At 39.2% G+C, this 26512-nt stretch overlaps 1 protein-coding gene across 2 annotated transcripts; it reads right to left on the reverse strand.

Moving 5' to 3' along the window:
- Nucleotides 1–6034: 6034 nt before the first annotated feature.
- On the reverse strand, nt 6035–17791 carry RWDD3 (RWD domain containing 3). 2 transcript variants are annotated; one of them, XM_037815750.1, is made up of 4 exons: nt 17688–17791; nt 9084–9571; nt 7126–7241; nt 6035–7028 (listed from the first exon to the last, which is right to left on the reverse strand). In XM_037815750.1, the coding sequence occupies exons 1-4, from the start codon at nt 17770–17772 to the stop codon at nt 6914–6916; spliced, it is 804 nt and encodes a 267-aa protein (XP_037671678.1). In that variant the 5' UTR covers nt 17773–17791; the 3' UTR covers nt 6035–6913. The 2 variants fall into 2 exon arrangements, with proteins under 2 accessions (XP_037671678.1, XP_037671688.1); XM_037815760.1 differs by lacking the exon at nt 6035–7028 and having other exon boundaries at nt 7125–7241; nt 9032–9571.
- Nucleotides 17792–26512: the final 8721 nt, after the last annotated feature.

Genomic DNA, 26512 nt, shown 5'->3' on the forward strand with positions numbered 1-26512 from the left:
CTCAGGAAGGGTGTGGATCTAGCCTGCACTCCCATTTTGGGTCCCTGGCCCTGGAGGGAGCAGGGTAAATAATCTGTATGTTACTTGGGTGCCTGTACGTCAGTGCCAGTCTATCAGGTGGCAAGCTTAAACACTGAACCAGACACTCACTCTGGCTCACTCTCCAGAACCCTCCCTGCAGGCAGAAGCAAACTGCTAACACAGTATAAGAAACAACTAAGTCAAAGCAGACTGGGGAAAAGGATTATTGGCTTTAGGACATATAATACAGCACCCTGGGGTGGAAGTGGGGAGGTCTATTTCATAAGGAATAGAGGGGACATAAAGATTCTTGTAAATGGGAGAATTTCTAAGGCCATGAGCACAAACCCAGGACAAGAAGCTGGCTCAGAAAAGACAGAGAGAAGCCCAAAGTTTTGCCTAGGGCTAATATTCTTGATAGGGGGGTTAAACTCTGAAGGGGAGCAACAGCCAAGATGGAGCCAATTTGCAAGGACTGTGAAAGGTGTTTTTTGTTTTGGTTTCTTTGTCTTTGTTAGCTCCTGGCACTCAATGAAATCCCTGTCATGTAACCCAGGATACAAAATTGAGGTCTATATCCCTGAGTTATCAGTTTAAAATATTAAAATGTACAGTGTGCAACAAAAGACAAAACACACAACAAAAAAGAAATGATGGCCCATCCAGAGCAGTTAAGATAAAAATCCAGAAACCATTCATGAAGAACCAAATTTTGGTCATACTGGACAAAGACATTTAAAAAATGACCCTCAATATGTTCAAGGAGATAAAGGAGAACACAGAGAAAGAATTAAAGGATATCAGGGAAAATGATGAATTAACAATAAGAGAATCTCAATAAAGAAACAGAAATTCAAAAACTGAACTAAACAAAAATACTGGAGCTGAAAACCACAATTAACTGAAGGGACAAATTTCCTAGAGGGTTTCAACAGCACATTGGAATTGTTCGAAGAAAGAATCAGTGAACTTGAAGACAAGAAAATTGAAGTGAGTCAGGCTGGGGAGTAGAAAGGAAAAAGAAAGAAAGAAAAAAAGTGAACAGAGCCTAAGAGACCAGTTGGACCCATTAAGTGTACCAATATATGCATTATGGCAGTCTAGAAGAATGAGAGAGAAGAGGAAGAAGGAATAGTCAAAAAAATAATAGCAGAAACTTCTTACATTTAAGGAAAGACGTAACACATTCAAGAAGCCCAAAGAGGCTCAACAGGATAACCTAGAAGAGAACCACATCCAGACACATAATAGTCAAACTCTCGAATACCAAGGACAAAGAGGGTGCTCTGAAAGCTGCAAGAGAAAAATAACGTTATGTACAAGGGAGCTTCCATAAGATTGTCGGCAAACACTGAAACCTAATGTAAACCATGAGCTATAGTAAATACTGCAGTTACAGAAATGTTCTTTCATCAAGTATAATGAATGTACTACACTAATGCAAGGTGTTAATAATATAGCAGTATATGGGAACTTTGTATTTATGCATGATTTTTTCTGTTAACCTACAACTTCTCTACAAAAAAAGATTAAATGCAGATTTCTTACAAGAAACAATGGAGTCAAGAAGTAGTGGGGTGAAGTATTTAAAGGGCAAAAAGAAAATAATTTCCAACCATTTTGCATCTTCTTTGCATCTTGCAATACTGTCTTTCAAAAATGAGGAAGATATTAAGACAATCCGATAAACAAAAGCTGAGGGAGTTTGTCACCACTAGACCTGCCCTACAAGCAATTCTAAAGGAGTCCTTTAGACTGAAAGGAAAACATTTAAAACACTAAAAATAGATGGAAACCTCCTAAACATGATAAAGGGCAGATATGAAAAACCCACAGCTAACATCATATTCAATGCTCAAAGACTGAAAGTTCTCCCCCTAAGATCAGGAACAAAGTAAGGATGACCACTGTCACCACTGATACTCTACACTGTACAGGAAGTTCTTGCCAGAGCAATTAGGCAAGAAAAAGAAATAAAAGGTATCAGATTGGCAAGGAAGAAGTAAAACTTTCCCTAATTGCAGATGGCATGGTCTTACATAGAGAAAATCCTAAAAAGTCTGCAATAAAGCTACTAGAACTAATAAATGAAATCAGCGAAGTGGTGGGGTACAATATCAATGTGCAAAAACTCAGTTATACTAGTTATAAACAATCTGTAGAGGAAATCAAGAAAAAAATTCCATTTAGAATAGCAGCTAAAAGAATCAAATCAAATTATCTAGGAATAAATTTAACAAAAGATGTAAAGGACTTGAACAGAGAAAAAAACAAAATACATTGCTAAAATGACTCAAAGAAGTCCTAAATAAATGGAAAGGCATTGAATTGGAAGACTAAATACTGTTAAGATGTCAATTCTACCCAGAGTGATTTACAGATTCAACACAATCCCAATCAAAATTCCAATGGACTTCATGGCAGAAACAGAAAAACTAATCATTTTATTTACCTTGAATGGTAAGTCTCCCAATTAGCCAAAACCACCACGACAAAGAAGAGCAGTTAGAGGACTCATGCTTCCCAGTTTTAAAACTTCTTACAAAACTACAGTAATAAAAACAGTGTGGCACTGGCACAAGAACAAACATATAGGTGAGTAGAATCCAACCGAGAGTTCAAAAATAAATCTACACATTTATAGCCATTAAATTTTGACAAGGATACCACGTCCACTCAATTGGAAAAGAATTGCTCTTTTCCTTTTGTGTCCACCATAAATGGTGCTGAGAAAACTAGATATCTATATGCAGAAGAATGAAGGTGGACTGTTATTTCATACCATATATAAATGTTAACTCAAAATGGAACAAAGACCTAGACATAAGACCCCCAACTGTAAAACTCTCGAAGAAAACATAGGGAAGCATCTTCAGGACCTGTGTTAGGCAACTGTTTCTTAGACTTTACACCAAAAGCATGAGCAGCAAAAGAAAAAATAGACAAATGTGACTTCATCAAAATTTAAAATTTTTGTGTATCAAAGAATTTCACCATAAAAGTAGAAAGACAACCAGAATGGGAGAAGACATTTGGAAATCACATAGCTGATAAGGGTTCAATATCCAGAATGTATAAAGAAATCCTAAAACTCGACAACAAAAAGACAAACAACCCGACTTAAAAATGGGCAAAAAACAGGAATAGACATTTCTCCCAAGAAGATAAATAAATGGCTAATAAGCACATGAAGAGATACTCAACATCATTAGCCATTAGCCAAATGTAAATCAAAACTATAATGAGGACCCATTTCACACCCACCAGAATAGTGACTAATTAAACACACACAAACACACACACACACACAGAAAATAGCAAATATTGGGGAGGATGTGAAGAAATAGGAACGCTCACTCATTGTTGGTGGGAATGTAAAATAATGCAGCTACTGTGGAAAAGTTTGGCATTCCTCAGAAAGCTAAGTATAGAATTACCATATGACCCAGCAATCCCACATCTGGGTATATATCCAAAAGATCTGAGAGTAGGGACTCAAATAAATATTTTCACATTGATGTTCACAGCAACATTATTCACAAATGCCAAAGATGGATGCAACCTAAGTGTCCATCAATGGATGAAAAGGATAAACAAAATGTGGTTTATACATACAATGGAATATTAGTCAGCTAAAAAATGAAGTTCTAAATATGCTACAACATGGATGATCCTGGAAGACATCATATTGAGTGAAATAAGCCAGACACAAAAGGACAAATATTTGTATGATCTCACTGATATGGAATAATTAGAATAAGCAAATTCATAGAGTCAGAAACTAGAATTCACAAAACCAAGGGCTGGAGTGGGGGTAAGGAATGGGAAGTTAACACTTTGAACAGAGTTTCTGTTTCGGTTGATGGAAAAGTTTCGTAAATGGTGGTGATGCTTTGGCCAGCTGATCTTTAATAAAGGTGCCAAGTCCACTCAGAGGAGAAAGAATAATCTCTTAAGTAAATGGTGCTGGGAAAACTGGTTAGCCATATGTAAAAAAGAAGGTGCCCCCATCTCACAACACATAAGGAAATTAACTCAAAAAGGATCAAAGTCCTAAATACAAGAACTAAAACTATAAAACTACCAGAAAAAAAAAATAGATAAATGGGACTTAATCAAAATTTAAAACTTTTGTGTATCAAAGGACTACATCAAGAAAGTAAAAAAAAAAAAAAAAAAAAAACACATGCAAAATGGGAGAAAATATTTGGAAACATATATCTGATAAGGGTTTAATATCCAGAATATATAAAGAACGTCTACTACTTAACAACCAAAAGACACACGATCTGATAAAAACAAATGAGTGAAAGACTTGAACAGAAATTTCTTCAAAGAAGATATACAAATGGGCAATAAGCACATGAAAAGAAGCTCAAAGTCATTAACTATCAGGGAAATGCAAATCAAAACCACAATGAGATACTACCTCACTCCCACTAGGATGGTTATTATTTTTAAAATGGAAAATAACAAGTGTTGGAGAGGATGTGAACAAATAGGAACATTCGTTCATTGTTGTTGGGAATGCAAAATGGTGCAGTCACTGTGGAAGACAGTTTGGCAGCTCCTCAAAAAGTTAAGTATAGAATTACTACATGACCCAGCATCCCACTTGTAGGTATATACCCAAAAGAATTGAAAGCAGGGGCTCAAACAGACTTTTTCACATCAATGTTCATAGCAGCATTATCCACAATTGCCAAAAGGTGGAAGCAACCCAAGTGTCCATCAACAGATGAATAAACAAAATATGATATATGTATACAATGGAATATTATTCAGCAGTAAAAAGGAATGAAGTTCTGATGCATGCTACAACATGGATGAACCCTGAAGACATGATGTTGAGTGAAATAAGCCAGATACAAAAGTACAAATATTCTATGGTCTCACTTAAACAAAATAACTAGAATTTGCAAATTCACAGTGAGCGAAGATTACAGCGTACCAGGGGTGGGGTGGTGAATTAATGAGGAGCTAGTGCTTAATGGGTACTGTTTAGGATGATGGAAAAGTTTTGAGCAAAGAATGATGGGGACAGTGGCACAACTTTGAGTATGTAATTAACATCACTGAATTATATATTTGAATAGGGAAAAGAAGGGAAATTTTAGGTTGTATATAAATTACCACACACATACATATATACAAAAACCCATAAACTATATAATACAAAGAGAGAACCCTAATGTAATCAGTGGGCTAAAGTTAATAGCATATTTAGAATAATATCAATTCATCAGTTGTAGCAAATGTACTGCACTAACGCAAACCATTCTGCATGGTTTTTCTGTAAACCTGTGACTTCTCTAATAAAAAGATAAAATAAAATAAAGAGAATTAGAAGTTCTGTTGCAAAAAAAAAAAATCAGACCCAACATCCTATGGTTATTACTATTAAAGCCTTTATGGTGATAACTTTTAATGTTATTATTTAGGAATTCCCTCAATCAGTCCCAACTCTATGGCCAATATTCTCAACCTGTTCTTTTTTTTTTTTCCCCCAATATTTTAATTTTCCATAAACTATAGTAAATCAAATGAAGGAGTAACAGTGACCATCCCAATACTTTCTAGCCTACTTTTTTTTTGTTTTTTCAGTTTTGGATGCCAGTAGGGTAGCTTCTCCTTGCCATATACATGTTCTTCCCATAGAACACTCAAACTATATTTACCAGGTCTCTGGGAAAAAATCATAAATACCCTGGAATGAGACAAAATAAACCTGAAAATTTCCTCTCATAAACAGAGCCCCATAAAATGATCAACAGGCAAGTATAATTTAATTAAAACAGCGGCTGAAAATGAGACAATCAGATTGAACTGCATGGCCACAAAGCAGTGCTGTCAAGATATACTATTCAACATGCCACGATGTTTCCCTCACTTATCTCTCCCACCAGTTAAAATTTTATAATTATATTACCAGACTTGATAGACTACAGTGAGTGGGATTCACATGGCCTTTCTTCCATCACTTGGCACCTTATTTCAGAAACCCAGGGGGCCTCTCGTACACACATATCCTTTCTCAGGCAAAAATGTCGACTTACACTTTCGTTATAAATTTTAATACAAGCTTTTATTTTATGGCATAATAAATGCATTTTAAGATTACCATGCTTTAATAAATTTCATAAGAAATTAAAAAAAGTACCTCCGTATAATTTCCCCCATCCAGCAAGTCATTTTGTGTGAAACATTTCTCCCCATATAAAACCAGAAAGTAAATTTTTCACATAAAAAATTTTAATTTAAATCAATTCTCTAGTCTTACAGCTAGCAAGTAACATGCTATTCTGGGACACTAAAGAGAGCAATTTTAAATCAGGTTCTATAGAATTTTTTGGTTTGTATTTAAACAAACTAATGATTTATGCAATTCCACAAAGAAATCAGTGTTATATTTTTCCTAGCATTCAACTTAAAACATTAGACATAATAAGCTGAATGGAAAAAAAATGTGATCAAATGCTAAAAATGTTTTAAGTAAATGTGAAAACAAATCTCTTTAGAAAAATCATTTAATTACAAGAAAATTAGCCAGAAAATTGTATAGTTCCAAACAAATCCTACACATAAAAACAAGGGCTCATTTACTATCACCTTTTTAATTTATCTTTCAAATAATGTTCCATCTAATGGACCTAAGTTGTCCTGGCAAACATTAAAATATAGTTGTGATTTTCTTAATCTTCATTTTTCCATAAAACAAATTTGGCTTTTGTTCCTGAAGTTAGAATGGTATCTATCATTTTTCTTCAGAGAAACTTTAAAAATTGTTCCCTTAAAATTATGTCAATTAGCTACTCCCCAAATCCAACACACACACACAAAAAACAACAAACAAAAACACTGTAGTTTCATTAGAAGACTCCTGTCTTCCATTTTATTTTACCAGCCCAAGAACAAATTCAGAGAAAATCTTCTTAAGTCCTGCAGATTCGAATTCCTTTTGTAACTCATCCAGTGATGAATACTCTTTGACTTCAAATGCCAGAAACCTGCATTATACAAGAGAAACTCAGGAATATGCCAGATTTGTCAGAGTGTAATTATTGATTCAGTTGCTTTTCCATCTGCAATAGTACTAAATTATACCTTTTGTGTTCTGTCTGTACTTTTGTTTCAAACAGTACACTAATCATTTTCTCTTTGCATTTCTTTCCACTTGAGTCCACATCTACTTTGGAGGTTTTCTGGAGAATCAGGTATTCCTAAATGATAAATCAGTATGTTAAATACGTCTCTTATTCTGAATCTCAAAGTCCTAGTTTTAAAGAAGCATAAACCTGCTGGCTTATTTTCATGCATAAAGAGTATCTCCTGAATCAAGCACTAAGAGTTACACAGTGCTTTTACATACTGGACAGCATAATGTAATCATGAATGCAGGGGTAAAGAGTGACACAATCAGACTTCACAGGTTTAAGTCTGGACTGGAGCACCTACTAGCTCTAATTCTGGCCTGGTTATACAAATCCTGTGTATCTCAGTTATCTTCTCCATAAAATGGGAATCATAACAGCAGCTACCTCATGGGGGAGTTGTGACGATTAAATGGATTAATATATGCAAAGCACTTAGAGGAGTGCCTGGCATATAGTGCTGTATGTGCCAATACTATCAATAGTATTAGCTACTGTTGTTTTTAGTAGTATTAATTCAGCATCTGAATGAACAGGCACTCAACACTTGCCATTCCAAACTGATGACATCTATAAATATGTACCTGGATATTCTGAATCCTAGTATACAATCTCATAAAAATGTAAAGGAGATGTTTACATTAAATGCCACTTTAGAGTCAGTTAAAAAAAACAAACTTCTTAGAAAAGTACAATTTCTCCAAATTAGCAAAGGATTCAAGTTATATGAATAAACACTTGCTAATTAATTGTTTATCCAATCTGAGTAACAATATCTGCAAAACAGCTGTACTTAGCCTAATATACTTGCCGTGGCTTAAAGAAAAATCTGAGACTTTGGGAGAAATATGAGCAAGAAAATTAATCTTCCTATATTGTCAGCCAGTATTTTACCCAAAGGGATCAAATTTTATAGATATAACCCCCCCCCAAAAAAAAAAAACTTTTATAGATCACTTTAAAATATGTGGTTCCTCTGTCAGGGGCCAATCCAAGATATACATAAAATTTGAATTAATTTCTGCACCTACATGCTATAACCCAGCATTAATCTCATTAACCAAATATAAGACTAGTTTTGTGATAAGAGCCTATCATGTAAAAGATAGGTCATTATTGTACAAATCATTAAGATTACAGGTTGTACAAGCTAAATCAGTTTTAAATAAGTTTAGCTGTAATTATTCTTGACCCAACCTATCTGAAAGCATAAAACCTATTAATGATATGTGGCTCTTTAAGATTTAAAATATAATTAGCACTTTTCCTGTCTGGTCCCACATAAAATAGGTTAGATGAGTTTAGAACGAGAAGTTGAAAAATCTGAAGATGATTTTGAAAGCAGCTGCTGAGACAAATCAGCTGGAAAGCAAAAGTTAGGGAGGAGGTGACAAGCTGACAGTCCTGATGATGCCACTTCTAACAATAAATCTTGGTTATAAGGGATGAGCTCTTCTTTCCAGGTATTAAAGATAACAAATTAAAATGTCAGAATGCATTCTGATCTGCCTCAAAGTTAAAAATTTTACAGACTACTTCAATACATACCTTGCTATGCCTAACTATGGAAAGAAATATTAATATGCATTTTTAGTGCACATTTATAAAGTTAATTACAGAAACAAATACTCATGTTTATTACCACAGAGTTTTCTTTATAATCCACCACTTTCATTAAGCAGCACGATTTAACATATAATCTTATACTTATTCTTCAAGATCGGCAAGTTTTTAGTTGTAATTAGAAGTAAAGACATTCTTTAAAAAGAAACTAAAGATCCAATGACATGGTAATAGTACAAGCAGAAACATCACAATGATTAATCTGCCCATTTTATAAAACACACTTATAGACACACCATTTTAAGCAGAAAATAGTAAATTCATATCCAACATTTAACTTTTTGGCACCTGGATGTTGTTTCTGTCTCCTTGTAGTAAAATCAGTATTATTTTACCCATGAACATCAGTCTTCCTGTCAGCCTTAAATCTGAAGCCCACTTCTCCACAGTCTTGATATATTTAGTCTTTGCTCGCATGTGGTCTAAATGCAAAAGAGTTATCCACAATCCATCTTCCACAATTGTGCTTGTTGGGAAAGTGCACTTTTCATTGCCACTTGCTGTTTCTGGTTGGTTGAGGATGTGTCTGAGATTCTGCTGAATCCAGAGGATAAGCTCGTGAACCATGGGTTCTGACAAAAGATTCTTTGCTTGCTCAAGTAATTTCTCTTTCACAGTCACACACTGGGCCCTGGTCAGGTGTTCAGAGGTAATCGAGATCGCTGGTAGACACAAAGGGTAAGTGACTGGTAAATGAAACACCAATTCTAAGGGTATATCTGCATCCGTAAGGCCATTGGCTTTTGTGTGAATTCTGAACACGGTCCCATCTGTCTCTGGAAGGCATCCAAAAATAATCATTAGCTGTACATAATTCAGTTTGAATGGAACACTAACAAGTTAAATTTTCATTTCCAATGCCAATTTATTTTTTCATGCGAAAGCTTTGAGTTATTTTATGAAAAGGCACATAATGCTAAGAAAGCCATGATTTATAGATTATCTCCTCTAATCATACACATAAATTCATGCATTCACACATTCATCAACACCTAAGACTTAACTGGCATTTATTTACATTTGCTATCCCCTCATTTTTATTGAGTCACTAAAAAAGGTTTTCATCACACAATTATTTCTACCCAGTCTTGTTGATAATTCTGAAAACTTCTAATAAACTCTTAAGAATTTTCAAAGAAACAACAGCGTGTATATATATATAATCAGTAATTCATTTAAAAGTTATAAGCTAAATCCGATGAAGGTCATTTTGTGGAAAGTCCAAGTTGAAGGAATTCCTGGAATCCTGCAGCTGTATAAGGTTGCAGAGAAACCAATGACTATGCATAGTACAAGAACTGCCTTGATGAGCTCTTTTCTTACTTCAAATGTATGAGTGTCAGTGTAACATGAAGGGAGCAAGATGAACTAAAAATGAGTGGACATCAATTCAGCCTCCTCTGGCTCCATCAGAAGGAAGGGGAAGCACACACAGGATATAAGATGAAATATTCTGCTCTCTTTCAGATTTGCTCTGCTTCACCCCTCTGATGTGTTCCACACCACTTCACCCCACTTTTCAAAAAGTTGATACAGCATCAGGCTGATTCATTCTGCAGGGGGCAGAAGTGCACAGATCAGAAGAGCAGAGGAGAACAGACCTGGGTGCAGACAAATCTCTTTGAAGCTAAGTTGCCTCTCTCTCTACCCCTACTTCTTTCTCCACATGTCCTTGTTCTAATCTTCACAAGAAAAGCAGTCAAATCTTTCTCACTTTCATACCTGGATTGCTGCTCAACAGCCTCAACAACTGAAACCTGAATGCATCCCCATTTTAAAGAATCTAATGGAACATTAAAATTGCTTCCTGGACATCTGATTCCATTTATATAAAAGCTGTTGTTGCAGACATTGATTCCCACAGGACTAAACACATCTGTTACACAAGAGATTTTCTTTAATAGAATCTGCAGTTAGCAACTGCAAGGCACTATGTTTTAGGACACCACCCTGGCACATAGGCAATATAATTCTGGTTTCTTTTGGACTAAACCCTATGTACCTTTTTACTTTGCTAATTTTAATCTGTTTCCTTTTACTGTAATAAACCATAACCAAGAGTACAGGAGCCTTTCTAAATTTTGCGAGTCCTGCTAGAAAACCATTAAGCATAACGGTTATCTTGGGGACCCCCAATGTAGCCACATTCAATGGCCTTTACCCTTCACTACCTTTCTATAACATATGAAACCATTACACCAATCTCCTTCTCAAAATTCTCTCTTTACTTACCTCCCAAGACACCACTTTGTCCTGGTTCATTTCCTACTTCTCTGTTCATTCCACCACTACTTTGCCTTCTTTCCCCAACCTCTAAATGTTCAGACATTCTTTAAAGCATGATCCCATGAACAACTTTCTTGTTCTAGTCATCCAGGCTTGAAAACTTCAAGTCACCCTTGACTTTTTTTTTTTCCCCTCTTCTTGCTTCATGCTTAACATTCTGTTATATAAAAGAGCCTAAGATGGCCTCTGTGTAATGGCTCTGCATGTTGTTTATGTCTTCACAGCAGCCTGGGCCCACTAGGAAAACCCACCCATATCAAACTCAAATTCTTACACATCCAGTTGAAAACAGCCCAAATAAGCAATTTTGTAGCCACTGAGTTAACCTTCTTAGCATACCCCAGGAATCTTCACCCAGCGTCACTCGTCACTCGTCACCACCCGTCACTCGTCACTCCATATCTGTTCTCAGTTGATGAAATTAGACCCTACACTTAGCACCTCTGGGCTCTCTGGCCTACAGGTTCTCTGCCACACCTGGACACCCTCACCCCCCATCCTTTTTCCCCTTCCCTAGGAGTTTGGCAGACGCTTCCCCTCTGGAGGCTCCCTCAGGCAGCTGGCCTCTGAAAGGTTTCTGCTGTGAGGGACATCCCCTCACATGCAACTCTGTCCATGCAGCAGCTCCTAATAAAGAGCTTTGTGTTACTGCCATCTAGCGGTCAAATCTTTTTCTTGGTCAATTCCAAACTTCTCACATTTGAACTCGCTACATGTTCAACTGCCAAACTCTGGCTGTGAGTTCTCCAAAATTTTGCTCCTTTCCATTCACACTACCACCTACCTAATTCAGGCCTTTCTCTGCAATAGTGGTCTCCTCACAGCCTGTCTAGCCATACCAAACTCTACCACTTTCCCAGACTGCTTCTACAAGCACCTAATCATATATTTAAAAAGCCCACAAAAACAAAAAACAAAAACTCTGCTCACAACAACTCTCCACTGACAAATACATTACAGATTACTCCATCCAATGCTTAGGACCAGCCACAACAGGGGGGCCAGCTACTACTCCACCTTCCTCTCTCCTTACCTCTTGCTTCAACTAACCCACCTTTACACTGTGCCCCGAAAACAGTCTATGGTTTCCCATCTCCAGGGCCTTGCTCCTGCTATCTGTCTCCCAAGAAGGCCGTCAGCTCTCCACTTTCTGCCTAGTAGAATCTTTGCAACCTCCAAGATACCTCTGTAGAGTCTGTCTTATGACTCCCATAGTACTCTGAACTTCTTTTAGGGCATTTTCATACCTGGAATGTTTGTAGATGAACCAAATTAACTATTTTTTTCCACCACTGGAATATCTCAATTTTCTTTTTAAACAATAACAAAAACAATGGGTTACAAGAAACATTTACATTTTAAAGTTATACACCTCTCAGAATTATGCAGCTGGCTTCTAAGCCTGGATCTCACAGGTGCAAAAATCCTTGGTACCTGCAGTAAGCTGAATAGTGGCCCACAAAATTGCCCCTGTCCTAACCCCCAGAACCTGTGAATATGTTTCTTTACATGCCGGAAACAGCCTTTGAAATGTGATGAAGTAAAGGGCCTCGAGATGGGTAGATCATCATGGATTATCTGTGTGGACACCAAATGTAATCACAAGTGTCCTTATAAGAGGGAGGCAGGGGGAGATTTTACCACAGAGGCAGTGTGACCATTGAAGCAAGATGCTATGCTGCTGAAGCAAGATGCTATGCTGCTGGCTTTGAAAATGGAGGAAGGGTCCACAAGCTAAGTAAGGAGAGCAAGGATTACAGCTCTAGAAGGTGGAAAAGAGAAGTAAACAGATTCTCCCCTAGAGCCTTCAGGAGGAGCACGGCCACACACGCACACATACATGCACACACACACACACACACACACACACACACACTGTAGCTGCAAACTAAAATCATGCAAAATGAAGGTATCTTTATATGAAAATGAAAATTCCAATGGCATACCCTCATTCTTCTGACATGTAATGTAGTAACAAAATTACACTTTCTTTCAAAAACTTATTTTCTCCCTAAAATTCCTGAAGTATATATCCTATCCTTCCATTTCTCACCTGCCTCACTTTGGGCATGCAATTAAACTAGCTCTGTTTCTTCTTAGAATTTTTCATGGAACACAAGCACTGTCAGTTTGATTACTTTTCTTTCTAAAAGAGAAAACAAAGTTGACCCTATCTGCTTTAAGATTATTAACAGCTTAGAAACAGTGGAAAAACAGAAAAATAATTGTGCACTAAATCTAATGCTAATCTCTGCTTCTCTCTGGACCCAAAAAAACACTAGTCATTAACTCTAAATCACAAATGCATCCTTCTCAATAAACATCTGTGCCCTAGAAAACTGAATTTTTTTATAAGTTTCAAATTTATTTTCATCTATTCTAAGACCCTACCAAAAGATGTAGATCCTGCCTTTTGGTTGAAGTTCATATACTTATTCCCTAGTTTGTTTTCTCTAAGTTACTCAGTGTTATTTTATAAGTATACTGATTTCATAATTAACTAAAACACAAACTGAAATGGGTTTCAAAACATATTCTTCCTTACATACACATGAAAGAAAATATGCTCCTGATCACACTAACAGAAACTCAAACTAGAGAAACTGAACTGCACCCAAATCCTACACTAAAGTTGTTTTTAATGTTTCACTCATAGTCTACAACATGCAACAGAAGTTTAGGAAATGCTGTCCAATGGCAGAAGACAATGAAAGAGAAAATGTAATCAAACAAAAATTAGGAGAATAGGTTCTTCACGATTCATATAGAGCTCATTAAGAAATCATTTACATACCAAGTACAGCTGACTTTCCCTATATTTGCTGTTGCTTTTGGCAATTTTTATATATCCTCAAGTAGGTCTTCAGCAGAAAACCACAGAGAAGCCACACTATTCTGCCTTACTTTCTGAGCACAGGATTTTCTTCCCTCTTACTCCCAAGTGGCTCATTGCAAGTACACTTATACTAGTGCTTGGTTTTATGTCTCAGCTGGATTTTTATATATGTTAAAACTGGTTACCAAAAAAATCTAAACTAAAATAATGTGCTGGTTTTTATATATTATGTTTCTCAGAAAAAGCCATATTCTTTAATGCATCTTGTGGGGGCAGATGTATTAGTATTGATTAAGTTGGAACGTTTGGATTAGGTTGTTTCCATGGAGATATGACCCACCCAACTGTAGGTGATAACTCTGACTGGATAATTTCCAAGGAGGTGTGGCACTACCCATTCAGCCTGGGCCTTGATTAGTTTACTAGAGCACTATATAAGCTCAGACAGAAGGAGTGAGCTTGCTACAGCCAAGAGGGACACTTTGAAGAATGCACAAGCGTTGAGAGTGGAGCTGCAGAGACATTTTGAAGACAGCTGTTGGAAGCTGATGCAGACATTTTGGAGAACGCCATTTTGAAACACAACTTGGGAGCAAGCAGACACCTTTAGAAGGGAAGTTTAAGGCTGAATCAGTTTTATAGAAGTGAGCTCAGCCCTGTAATCAGCAGGAAACAGCTGAGCTCATCTAGAGGAATATATGTGTGACAGTTGTGATTCATTTTACAACAGGTGTCAAACCTATCTGAACATTAGGGTTAGCACAATATAAAATCTTACTCAGAAGCCACTGTGCAAACATGTTACACGATATTGGATTCTGCGCACCTCCCATCTTACAAATTTGGGATCCATGAGATAATTTCCAAGAATTCAACTCCTGAGTATACTGACTACAGCAATACAATCTCTGTGACCCTCTATTTCCCCATCAGGAAAATGAAGATAAATAACAATACCAATCTCACCTATCTTATAGGTGCACAGATATACACACACGTATGCACACACACAATTATTCTGAACATAAATTGGGCCATCCCCATGTCTTTTCTCTGGGTAGTCACTATTGCTCTCTCTTTCTCAACAAGTGTTATCCTTGCTGCCTAACAACTGTTTCCTGAAGCCCCAGCCCCACCTCTTCTAAGGAGCTTGGTGCAGTGTCCATACACTCCAGAGTCTGACGGTTGGTTACTTAACCAGTCTGAGCATTGGTTATCTCCCCTGTAAAATAACACTAAGAGTATCCAAGTAAAATGCACTCCAAGTATCAGGTCCACAGTAGGTGACCCCATTGACTGTATTGCACAGGGAGGGACAGAATATTCCTGATTTGGTCGACCCTCAATCCTCCCTGGTAGATAGAGGAGTGTGGGGGCTTAAATAATTGTACCCATAAGAAATAATTACCTTTTACTATGACCTTACTCTAACATAGCAGAGGTCAAAATGTAGATAAATCCCCTAGAAATTCTCAGCCTAAAGTAACCCATCTAAACTGAATCCAATTACTCAGCCTCTCCGAACTTATGGCCTTAATAGTTGACGCTTGTGTTGGCAGCCTGGACCTTTCTAGGTTATCTTGTTACCAGAAGTGCAAACCCTCTGCAACATTCTCCTGATTCCATTGGCAACAGAGAGTTTATTCCGGGGAGGCCAGGAAACAACTGGTGTTTAGAGTGTTCTGGGATCATTTGATCTCCTCCAATCCAACCTGACAATAACCATGAGAGTGGTAGCCAACCCAACGGCCTGCTGCATGATTATTCCAGTCTGTTAAAGAAGTCCTTATCTTATCCTTAATTCCCAGTTGTGAACATCAGACATCCCTATTTCAGTCACTGAACTGTTCTCCTCTCCAATGAACCTTTCAGCAACAAAATGTCCTAAGTTGTTACACTGAATTCTTTTATAATTCAATTACTTACTGATGCCAGAACACTGAATTAAATTAATTAGGAGGCATGGCTTGAAAGTCATGCTCAATTTAACAGCAGATAAAGGGTCCACAGTGCTCTCGATATTAAGAAACTGCTTGCTTGCTTTCTACGCTTACTTTTTTGGGTTCTCTCTGACCACTCAGCAGTGCTTTATTTTCAGCTGTATCCTCATGACTCTGACCACTACCACATCACCCTCCTTAAGGTGTGATAGGAAATCACAAGCTCATTTTTCCAGGATATTTCCAACTGAGCCACAAGAAAGGAGTTTAGGAAAACTGATGATCTTTTCAAATAGTCTGCCTCAGGCAGAAGTAATTATCAATAAAGAGAGCAATGGAAACAGAGAAGATGGTGAAGAATTAGGAACAAGATCCAATCAGAAGAGGAAAGACAAGAAAATGCTAAAAATGAGTAATTCCTTTCATATGGATTTTAAGCAATAGTCTCAAAAAAGATATAAGACCAGGCACTAAAAAGAAAGCTGCTACATTACACTTACAGGTTCACAGTGCCTGGAACATAACAGTGCTCAGTAAATGTGTGTGGATGGGTGAATGCAAGAAGCAATAAGCGAAAAGGAGCCAACTCTTACTCTCTGTGTGAATACCACCACATGGATACCAAGAAAATATGTTAATCCTAGAAGCCTTTCTCACAACATCCAGCACATTTTAGAGTACCTTCTTAAAAGGTCAACCGATTTGTGATCAGAAAGCCAATTTTAATGTAGCTGAAACATAATTAGAAGGGTAAATCCCATGCCAAAAAATTTACATAATATATTTGAAAGCTAGGTAAAAATTGAGAATTAACTGCCTCACTGCACTTCATAAACTGCAGTTTTGTGGTTTTAATAGAAGCCACAGACAGGAACATTAGCATCAACTGAAGCATATTTAAAGAACCTCTCTAAACCGTCAGCTCCTAGAGGACACGCAGTGCTTTTCTCATCTTTGAAATCCTGTCAATGTTTGCAGGGAGCAGAGAATCCAATAAATGTGGGCCGAATTAATAAATGCGTCCCCATGAGCCTGTAATTGGCAAACACATTACAGAGGACTAGAAAATGTATGCTAAAAAAGCATTCAGCTTGGAAGCATAACTGAGATAAGGTTCAAGGAATGGAGTGTTGGCCTAATCCAAGAAATCATTCAACAAACATTACTGACCACCCACCATCTATCTGCCTGGCACTGTTCCTAGGAGCCTAGGGTTTTGTGATTACAAAAGAGACAGGGTCCCCACCACCACTCTACCTAACCAAAACAGCATCATATAGTTAAAACCGGGGTGAGTGATATGAAGGAAAGACATCATGCAATTTGGGGAGCTGGATTTAAACTAGGAGTGTAAGGATAGGTCTCTTTTTAAGGTGAGCTCTGAAGGTTAAGTTGGCCAAGAATGCGTGGGGGGGGGGCATTCCAGCCCGAGGGCACAGCTGGGGCAGAGGGCCAGGTGCGAGGCCGGGAGCTACCGCAGAAGCCCGCAGGGTTAAACGCCCGCGCGAAACTTGGCATTTGATTCTCTGTTCAAGAGGAGTTGCGAGCAACGGCGCGACACTCCTATTCACGTTTTAAGGCGGTCACCTCACACTCCCGCCTGCTAACACATAACTTCAGGCCCCGGTGCGTGTCATTCCATCATTCAACTAAACGGTCCCCAAGTGTGGGGCTCGGTTCCTTTTAGCCCCACGCAGAGGGACGGGAGGCGGCGAGGAGCCCCAGCCCCAGCGAGCAGAGTCCGTGATGGGAGAAGCACCGCGGAAAGAACGTGGGCAGCCGGGGCCTGCGGTTTGTGATGCCTCGGCTCTCCGGCGCGGGGATAGTCACCTGAGCGGCTCAGCACCTCCCACTCATCCTGCCCGCAGAAAATCGCGGCCAAGGCCGAGAGCTCCTCCAGCACCACCTCCGCCATGGCCACGCGACCCGCCGGCCTCAGACACCTCCCCTTCCGCCGACGCAGCAGATTCCCCGGCCGCGAGCAGCGCGGTCAGGCGGCCACCAGGGGGCGCCCCGCGTCGACGCCCCGCTCGCGGGCCTGGCCGCGTAAGGGGGATCCCTGGATGTGGCCAGCTGCGCAGCTTCCGAAGCCCAGCAGCCCAGAAGTTCTTGCTAACTTCAGCCAGAGTCTTAGTCTCTTGCTTACGGAATTTTCTCGGAGGCCAGAAGTCCCACGTCCCAGAGCAGCGTCTCTGCCAGAGGCTACCTTCCTACCCGCCGTTGCTTTCCTGAGCAGGGGGAGGCCTCGCAGCAAAACCCGAACTTCTCTAACTTTAGCCTCCCCACTCCCCTGCCCCCAGGCTTTGAACAGTCACCATCTCCCGCCCTGAGTCGGCCTTGGGCTGTTGGGGTGGGGGACGCACTGGGCCAAAGGAACTTGGCAGTTAGGAAGGAAAAAAGCGAACAGGGAAGTGACCAGAACCCGAGGTTAGCTCTTGCCTGGCTTGGGATTGAATTAAATACTGGAAATACTGGAGTTTAAAAAAACAGACCAAACTTTCCGCCTAACCGAGGCGGAATGAGAAACCCAGAAAAGGCCCGGGTCAGAAACAACCCCAGGAAGCCGGGCTGTACCTAGCGCTGGGACTTTGGACAAGGACCAGACTCTTGGGACCGCATTTCTTTTAACGGGTGCAAAACGGGTCGGTTGGAGCTGCCAGGTCTGGCACTCTGCGGATGCTACTGGGGTGGCCCGGGACCTTGAGGGGAGTTCTGCGCCAGGATCCTGGGAGCCAGGTCATAATGTTCCCTGTGGGCTTCCTGCCTTCACAGAAGGCAGCCCTGCTGAAAGCGGCCCGCGGATCTCCTTAACCTTTGGAGACTACAAGCAAGTGTATAAGAGCTAGCAAACGCTAGTGTTTCAATATTATTCATTTTGTGATTTTCAATACACACAAAACAATTTGTGTATTACCATTGTGACTCTTTTTTTTTTTAATTAAATTCAGTTTTATTGAAATACATTCACACACCATACAATCATCCATGGTATACAATCCACTGTCCACAGTATGATAACATAGTTATGCGTTCATCGCTACAGTCTATCTCTGAACATTTTCCTTACGTCAGAAAGAACCAGAACAAGAATAAAAAATAAAAGTGAAAAAAACACCCAAATCATCCCCCCATCCCACCCCATTTGTCCTTTAGTTTTTATCCCCATTCCTCCACTCATCCATACACTAGATAAAGGGGGTGTGATCCACAAGGTCTTCACAATCACACTGCATTGTGACTCTTGAAGCATAATAATTAAATGATCATTTTTTAATCCACCACCTAAATTTAAAATTTTGGCCAATACCAACAGGGAAACAATTATCAATTCATTCCTTTTCTGTTTTGATTTAGTGAAGAAGGTTACAATGCTTTCTCTTTAGCAGTTCTGCCCATCAGCAAATTTGGCTTGTCCTTTTGTTTTCAAGTAACAATTTAAAAATTTCACAGCCCCGAAAAGTAGCTGGTCTAGCTCACAGAGGTCCCCAAACTTTTGTTTGTATCGGAAATGACATTTCCTGAGATAAATCAGGAATTTCTCATGGCTACATAGTGACTCCTGTCATTGACCTACAAATGTTCGAAAAAAACTTGGCTGATTGTAAGACTGAATACATGTCACCATCATCATTGTGATTCCCAGTGTTGCTAAAAAGAGATTTAAAAAAGGAAAAGATACTGATTTCTTAGAACAGAAAGGAAATCTTAAGATGGACTTCAGGGGAAATGCTTTCCAGAGGATGCCTTGGGTTTTCAGTGACCCTGAGTAATTAGGAGCACTGCTGTGCACATAATTGGAAAGACAAAGTTTTATTTAAACTCATAATTATCTCTGATGTAGCCAATCCGTTTTTTTAAAAAAAAAAAATTATTTTGAGTTATTTCCAAAATAGCAGCAATTCAGAAGGTTCATAATTAACTGCTAAGGAGATTGGTGAACAAAAGAGTGAATTTTTAATTTAAAATATCACTAAGTTATTTTATTTTAGTATGAAGTCCTGTGGTAGTATTAAAAGTGGAAAGAAAATACTAATTTGAGTATTTGATTTATTGGTTAAAGGTTATCTATTAAATATCAAATGGTTCCTATCCTATTTTTAATTTCCTAAATTCAATTTAAGTGATATGCTAGGCCTCTCTGTCATGAATGTGAAATAATATGATCTGCAAGATTATGGCTGTCAGAAATATTAGGAGACAGTTGCTGAAGCCCCCTGTCATCAAGGGCTCCATGAAAATTGATGTAAAAGTACTTCAATCTATTATTTAAAATTTTCTTGTCAATAGGTTTCTTCTTTGCTCTTCCTTTCTCCCCAGATTTCTTAACCTGCTTTTCATACTTCATTTAGCCTGTTTAAATAAAAAAGAAGTCAATGTGAATGTCTTTTAAATTGACGCTATCGTAAAGCACTGAAGTCCCATGAATAAGTTTCTGCACTCTGACATTTGGAAGTAATCAGCACAGAGACAGCATAATGTCAGCTTGATATTTCTCACACTACGAAAATATCAGCTACATGTCAAATACCTAAAGTCTACCTTAATGTAATAAACATTCTCGTATTCACAGGCTACTGAAAATTCTAAATATTTAAATGTGGAATGTGTGTCTACAGCCAGGGTGAGATCCTCCCTCTCTTTTTTTCTCTAACAGTGTGTGATTTGCTGGAATAATATTATTTGTACATGTAACTTTTCTAAATGGTTGCTTCCCCATAACTATAAAGCAGAAAAGTGTACAATCTCTCACTTCCATTTTAAACCCCTATGCCAGGAGATAGTTCGTTTAACTTGTCCTGGGAAATACTTCTCACTTTCCTATGAATAGTATATTGATACATACTCAACTTTAAGTCTGAAAAATTCCATCAAAACCCAATTGGACATAGAAATGAGAACACACAATTTTAAGAACATTAGGAGAGGTCAAGTGTTAAGCATTGTATCTAAAAAGTTGAGCATCAAAATACTGAAGTGGTTGGAGCTGTGTGATAAGGAAACTTACAGCAAACCATGAGGAATGTAAAAGGGCTTTCAGGAACCACTTAGAGTAAAGAACAAAGGAGGCATCAAATGCCAACTTGCTAAATGAACGTGAACTTCAAAAAGCTACACTACTGGTTCTGTCTGAAGGGTTTCTGTTTTCACTCATTTCGCAAAATGTTTTTGGGCACTGACTGTTGACCTGGCTTTGCAAGCTTGACATTGAGGCACAGAGACGAAAGTGACAAGCCCTTGCTCTCAAAGACTTCAGTCTTCAGGCTAAACAAATCAGCATAATGTGCAGTAATTACAAGTTCTTTCAGCAAGCTGAGGGGCCATGAATTACCACTTTTCCTTATTGGTGTAAAGTTCAATGTTACGGTGTGGAAGGGTGGAAGGGATGGGGTGGAGGGCAGGATGGACCTCCCACAACCTACCAGAGGAGAAATATCAAAACATCAGCAATGTAAATTGGTCAGAGTACTTTTTTGTTCTTTTGCAGTGTACATGTCACAATTTATTTTTCAAGATAAAATGCAAACAAATAAAATGTATCAGAATTTGAGAATGCAACTGTGACCATACCCTTTTGTAAACAGATCTGCCTCTACCGTGTGTCCTTCAAAATAGTTACACTTTACCTATGACACTTTACCTATGAGAGATGTGCTTGATCCTTAAGCATGAGTTATATCAAAATAGTTCCAGCTTTTAAAAAAAAAAAAAAGGAAAAGAAACAGTTCCAGCTTAAAACCAGCAAGCAAGCAAACAAAAACAAAAGAATAGTTCCAGCTTGATTTGTGGGAAAATATCCACCCAAGACAAGTCCACCAACCTAAAAGTTCTAATGCCTTATCAATGTTGTAAGAACAAGTCCTCAGTATTATTAGGATTTTTAGGGTTTATCTAGCTCAAATAATACCCAATACTTAATTTTGGTTACTACTATAAATGGATTGTATTTATTATATCTTCTCACTATGTGTTAGTATTTTAACCAGTTTTTATTATCTGAGGTGGGGTAGGTCATTGTGTGACTTTTTAAAAATCCTTTTCTCCAAACACATAAAGGGACTGTAAATGAGTAAACACTGCCATTTAGATTGTCAGTGGTTAAAAATTGAAGAGGGGAAGTAAATCAAAGAACAATAGCTATGGCTGGGAAGATTAGACTTGAATTTCCTAAAACGGGGTCCTGTAGGCAAAAGATGTTTTAGATACAGAAAGAGGAAAGAAAGCAGGGAGGGAGAGGAAATGTAGCAAAAGAGGGAAAAGGAGGAGAGGGAAGGGGAAAGGGATTAAAAAAATAGGAAAATGAGTGTTCCAGTTTGCTAATGCTGCTCTTCTGCAAAATAGCAAAAATGGATTCGCTTTTACAAAGGGGATTTTATTAGGTTAAAAATTTGTAGCCCTAAGGCCATAAAAGTGTCCAAATTAAGGCATCACCAAGAGGATACCTTCACTGAAGAATGGCTGATGGCATCCAGGAAACCTCTGTTAGCTGAAAAGGCACATGGCTGGTGTCTCCTGATCCTTTGCTCCAGGGTTCTAGTTTCAAAATGGCTTTCTCCAAAATGTCTCCTGGCTTGTCTCTCTTAACTTCTCTGGCGCAAACTCTGGGTTAGCATCTCCAAACATCTCCAAGCATCTAAGTGTCAGCATCAGTGTCAGCTCTTAGCTTCTCACCAAAATGTCCCCCTCAGCTGCTCTTGGGGTTTTGTCCTCTCTCACCTTCTCCGGAGCAAACTCTGGGATGGCATCTCAAAGTGTCAGCAACCATCTGGGTCTCCTCTTTTTAAAGGACTCCATAAACTAATCAAAACCCATGCTGAATGGGTTGGGCCACACCTCCATGGAAATAATCTAATCAAAAGTATCACCTACAGTTGGGTGAGTCACATCTCCATGTAAACAACCTAATACAAATATCCCATAAGATTGGATTAAAACATGGCCTTTGCTGGGGGACACAATATATCCAAACCAGCACAATGAGCTCTTGAGAAGACAGTGAGAAAAGAATGATTTTTAGGAAGTGAAGGAAACCATGAGTTAGGAATTTAGCTTTATTTCTAGAAGAAATAAAGAAGGTTTGATTCACCTGGCTTTTTAAAAAATAAAGAGATCTGAAGTTTTATTCAGAAATAATAAGAGGTCTGGCGTTTGCTTCAAAATATACAGGAGAGCAGAAGAGGCTGCGGGTGTGAATGCGGCAGCATTGGGTTAATGGTTTTTACAGCAGAGAGATGAGTTCATAGGGGTTCCATATTTTGTTTTGTCTACTTTTGTGTATATTTAAATCTCTATAATAAAAGTTAATCTTTAAGTGTATTCAGTAGATAATACATCAAGATATTTGAGTTTTACATAATGCTTAATTAAAAAAAAAAAGGGCAGAAATAATGGGGAAGAAATAGGAGGGAAAGGAAAAGAACCAGGTTAAGAAGAGAGAATAGATTTGGCAAAAGATATTAAGAAACAGAAGATAACATGTTCTGAAGTGATATGTTCAACAATTATAAGACATAGGAGTGCTTCAAGTGAGAGAAGCACAGAACCTAAAACTTCAGTGACTTTCATAAGATCCAAGTGGTTTTCTCTAACACATTCAAGTCTTAAGGTTGCCAGTTCCAGGAGCTTTGGTGCTCTCCACAGGGTCAGGATCCCAGCTTCTTCCATTCTGTGGCTCTGCTATGCACAGCTTTGATTCCCAAGGTCATGTATGGTCCAGGATGGCCACTGGAAGTCCGGCTGCATGTCTATATCTGGTCAGAGAAAGAATATCCTATTGGACCACTCTCATCTAACAAGGAGGCTGGAAAATGTTAATTTTACTCTGGAATGCCATGTACCCAGCTAAAAATGGAGGAAGAAATGAAGTATTATTATTACTACTCCTTATTATGGGAGAAAGAAAAAACATAATTGGGAGACAGCTGATAGTCCCCCTGAAGGTGAGCTTTGGTCAAGAGATTAAATTTTCACATAACATAATTCTTTAGAGCTCATCCTTCTCCATTTCCTCAACCCTCACCATCCCTGCTGCTTTAGGCCATTGTTCTGTTTCTCCTTGTCCTGTTTTGTCATTACCTGAAATCACCTTGTCTGGTTATGTGTGTCTTGCATATGCCCCACAGAGAGCAAGATCAAACCACCACCAAACTGGATGTTCAGATAAGGATTCCATATATGCACCAAGAGGATATGAGAAGGTTTATGACTCCCATACAAAAGCTTCCGGGGAAGAACAGGGCAGGAACATAAACCAATCCTAACTTGCTTGAATGAAGGGAGTGGCAAGTTGCTTTGGTATTTTGGTGTTTGGTATTTCCCCTGCAGACCACAGAAGTTTGAACTTCCCCTGCCAGCTCCAACGTTGCCCACCCCAGTTGAAGGGGAAAGGGGAGGGGTAGGGCTTGAAAGCTATCAGCAGTCAAACATCAAAAATCAAGTCAGGAGGAGGCGGGGCAAGATGGAAGACTGGTGAGCTGTATGTTTTAGTTACTCCTCCAGGAAAGTAGGTAGAAAGCCAGGAACTGCGTGGACTGGACACCACAGAGCAATCTGTCTTTGGGCATACTTCATACAACACTCATGAAAATGTCGAACTGCTGAGATCAGCGAAATCTGTAAGTTTTTGTGGCCAGGGGACCCGCGCCCCTCCCTGCCAGGCTCAGTCCCGTGGGAGGAGGGGCTGTCAGCTCCAGGAAGGAGAAGGGAGAACTGCAGTGGCTGCTCTTATCGGAAACTCATTCTACTGATCCAGACTCCAACCATAGATAGACAGAGACCAGACACCAGAGAATCTGTGAGCAGCCAGCCCAGCAGAGAGGAGACAGGCATAGAAAAAAAAAAAAACAACACGAAAAACTCCAAAATAAAAGCAGAGGATTTTTAGAGTTCTGGTGAACACAGAAAGGGGAAGGGCGGAGCTCAGGCCCTAAGGCGCATATGCAAATCCCGAAGAAAAGCCGATCTCTCTGCCCTGTGGACCTTTCCTTAATGGCCCTGGTTGCTTTGTCTCTTAGCATTTCAATAACCCATTAGATCTCTGAGGAGGACCCTTTTTTTTTTTTTTTTTTTTAATCCTTTTTTCTTTTTCTAAAACAATTACTCTAAGAAGCCCAATACAGAAAGCTTCAAAGACTTTCAATTTGGGCACGTCAAGTCAAGAGCAGAACTAAGAGAGCTCTGAGACAAAAGGCAATAATTCAGTGGCTGAGAAAATTCACTAAACACCACAACTTCCCAAGAAAACGGGGGTGTCCGCTCACAGCCACCATCCTGGTGGACAGGAAACACTCCTGCCCATCGCCAGCCCCATAGCCCAGAGCTGCCCCAGACAACCCAGTGTGACGGAAGGGCTTCAAATAACAGGAACACACCACAAAACTGGGCGTGGACATTAGCCTTCCCTGAAACCTCAGCTGATTGTCTCAGAGTTGGGAAGGTGGAGCAGTGTGAATTAACAAAGCCCCATTCAGCCATCATTTGAGCAGACTAGGAGCCTCCCTAAACAGCCCAGCAGCCCAGAACTGCCCTGTGGGGACGGCACTCACCTGTGACATAGCACAGTCATCCCTCAACAGAGGACCCGGGGTGCACAGCCTGGAAGAGGGGCCCACTTGCAAGTCTCAGGAGCCATACGCCAATACCAAGGACTTGTGGGTCAGTGGCAGAGACAAACTGTGGCAGGACTGAACTGAAGGATTAGACTATTGCACCAGCTTTAAAACTCTAGGATCACCAGGGAGATTTGATTGTTAGGGCCACCCCCCCTCCCCGACTGCCCAGAAACACGCCCCACATACAGGGCAGGCAACACCAACTACACACGCAAGCTTGGTACACCAATTGGGCCCCACAAGACTCACTCCCCCACTCACCAAAAAGGCTAAGCAGGGGAGAACTGGCTTGTGGAAAACAGGTGGCTCGTGGACGCCACCTGCTGGTTAGTTAGAGAAAGTGTACTCCACAAAGCTGTAGATCTGATAAATTAGAGATAAGGACTTCAATAGGTCTACAAACCCTAAAAGAACCCTATCAAGTTCAGCAAATGCCACAAGGCCAAAAACAACAGAAAATTATAAAGCATATGAAAAAAACAGACGATATGGATAACCTAAGCCCAAGCACCCAAATCAAAAGACCAGAAGAGACACAGCACCTAGAGCAGCTACTCAAAGAACTAAAGATGAACAATGAGACCATAGTACTGGATATGACGGAAATCAAGAAGACTCTAGAAGAGCATAAAGAAGACATTTCAAGACTAAATAAAAAAATGGATGATCTTATGGAAATTAAAGAAACTGTTGACCAAATTAAAAAGATTCTGGACACTCATAGTACAAGACTAGAGGAAGTTGAACAACGAATCAGTGACCTGGAAGATGACAGAATGGAAAATGAAAGCATAAAAGAAAGAATGGGGAAAAAAATTGAAAAAATCGAAATGGACCTCAGGGATATGATAGATAATATGAAACGTCCAAATATAAGACTCATTGGTGTCCCAGAAGGGGAAGAAAAGGGTAAAGGTCTAGGAAGAGTATTCAAAGAAATTGTTGGGGAAAACTTCCCAAATCTTCTAAACAACATAAATACACAAATCATAAATGCTCAGCGAACTCCAAATAGAATAAATCCAAATAAACCCACTCCAAGACATA

Source organism: Choloepus didactylus, chromosome 2 (assembly GCF_015220235.1).
Source record: "Choloepus didactylus isolate mChoDid1 chromosome 2, mChoDid1.pri, whole genome shotgun sequence".
Lineage (NCBI taxonomy): Eukaryota > Metazoa > Chordata > Mammalia > Pilosa > Megalonychidae > Choloepus > Choloepus didactylus.

Bases quoted from the DNA above. Each gene is read 5' to 3' on its own strand.
- RWDD3 (XM_037815750.1), bottom strand. From the start codon at position 17,772: ATGGCGGAGGTGGTGCTGGAGGAGCTCTCGGCCTTGGCCGCGATTTTC. The intron at 9,572-17,687 runs GTGACTATCCCC...GATGCCTTCCAG, and splicing joins GGAGGTGCTGAGCCGCTCAG to AGACAGATGGGACCGTGTTC. The intron at 7,029-7,125 runs GTATAATTTAGT...TGTATAATGCAG, and splicing joins GTACAGACAGAACACAAAAG to GTTTCTGGCATTTGAAGTCA.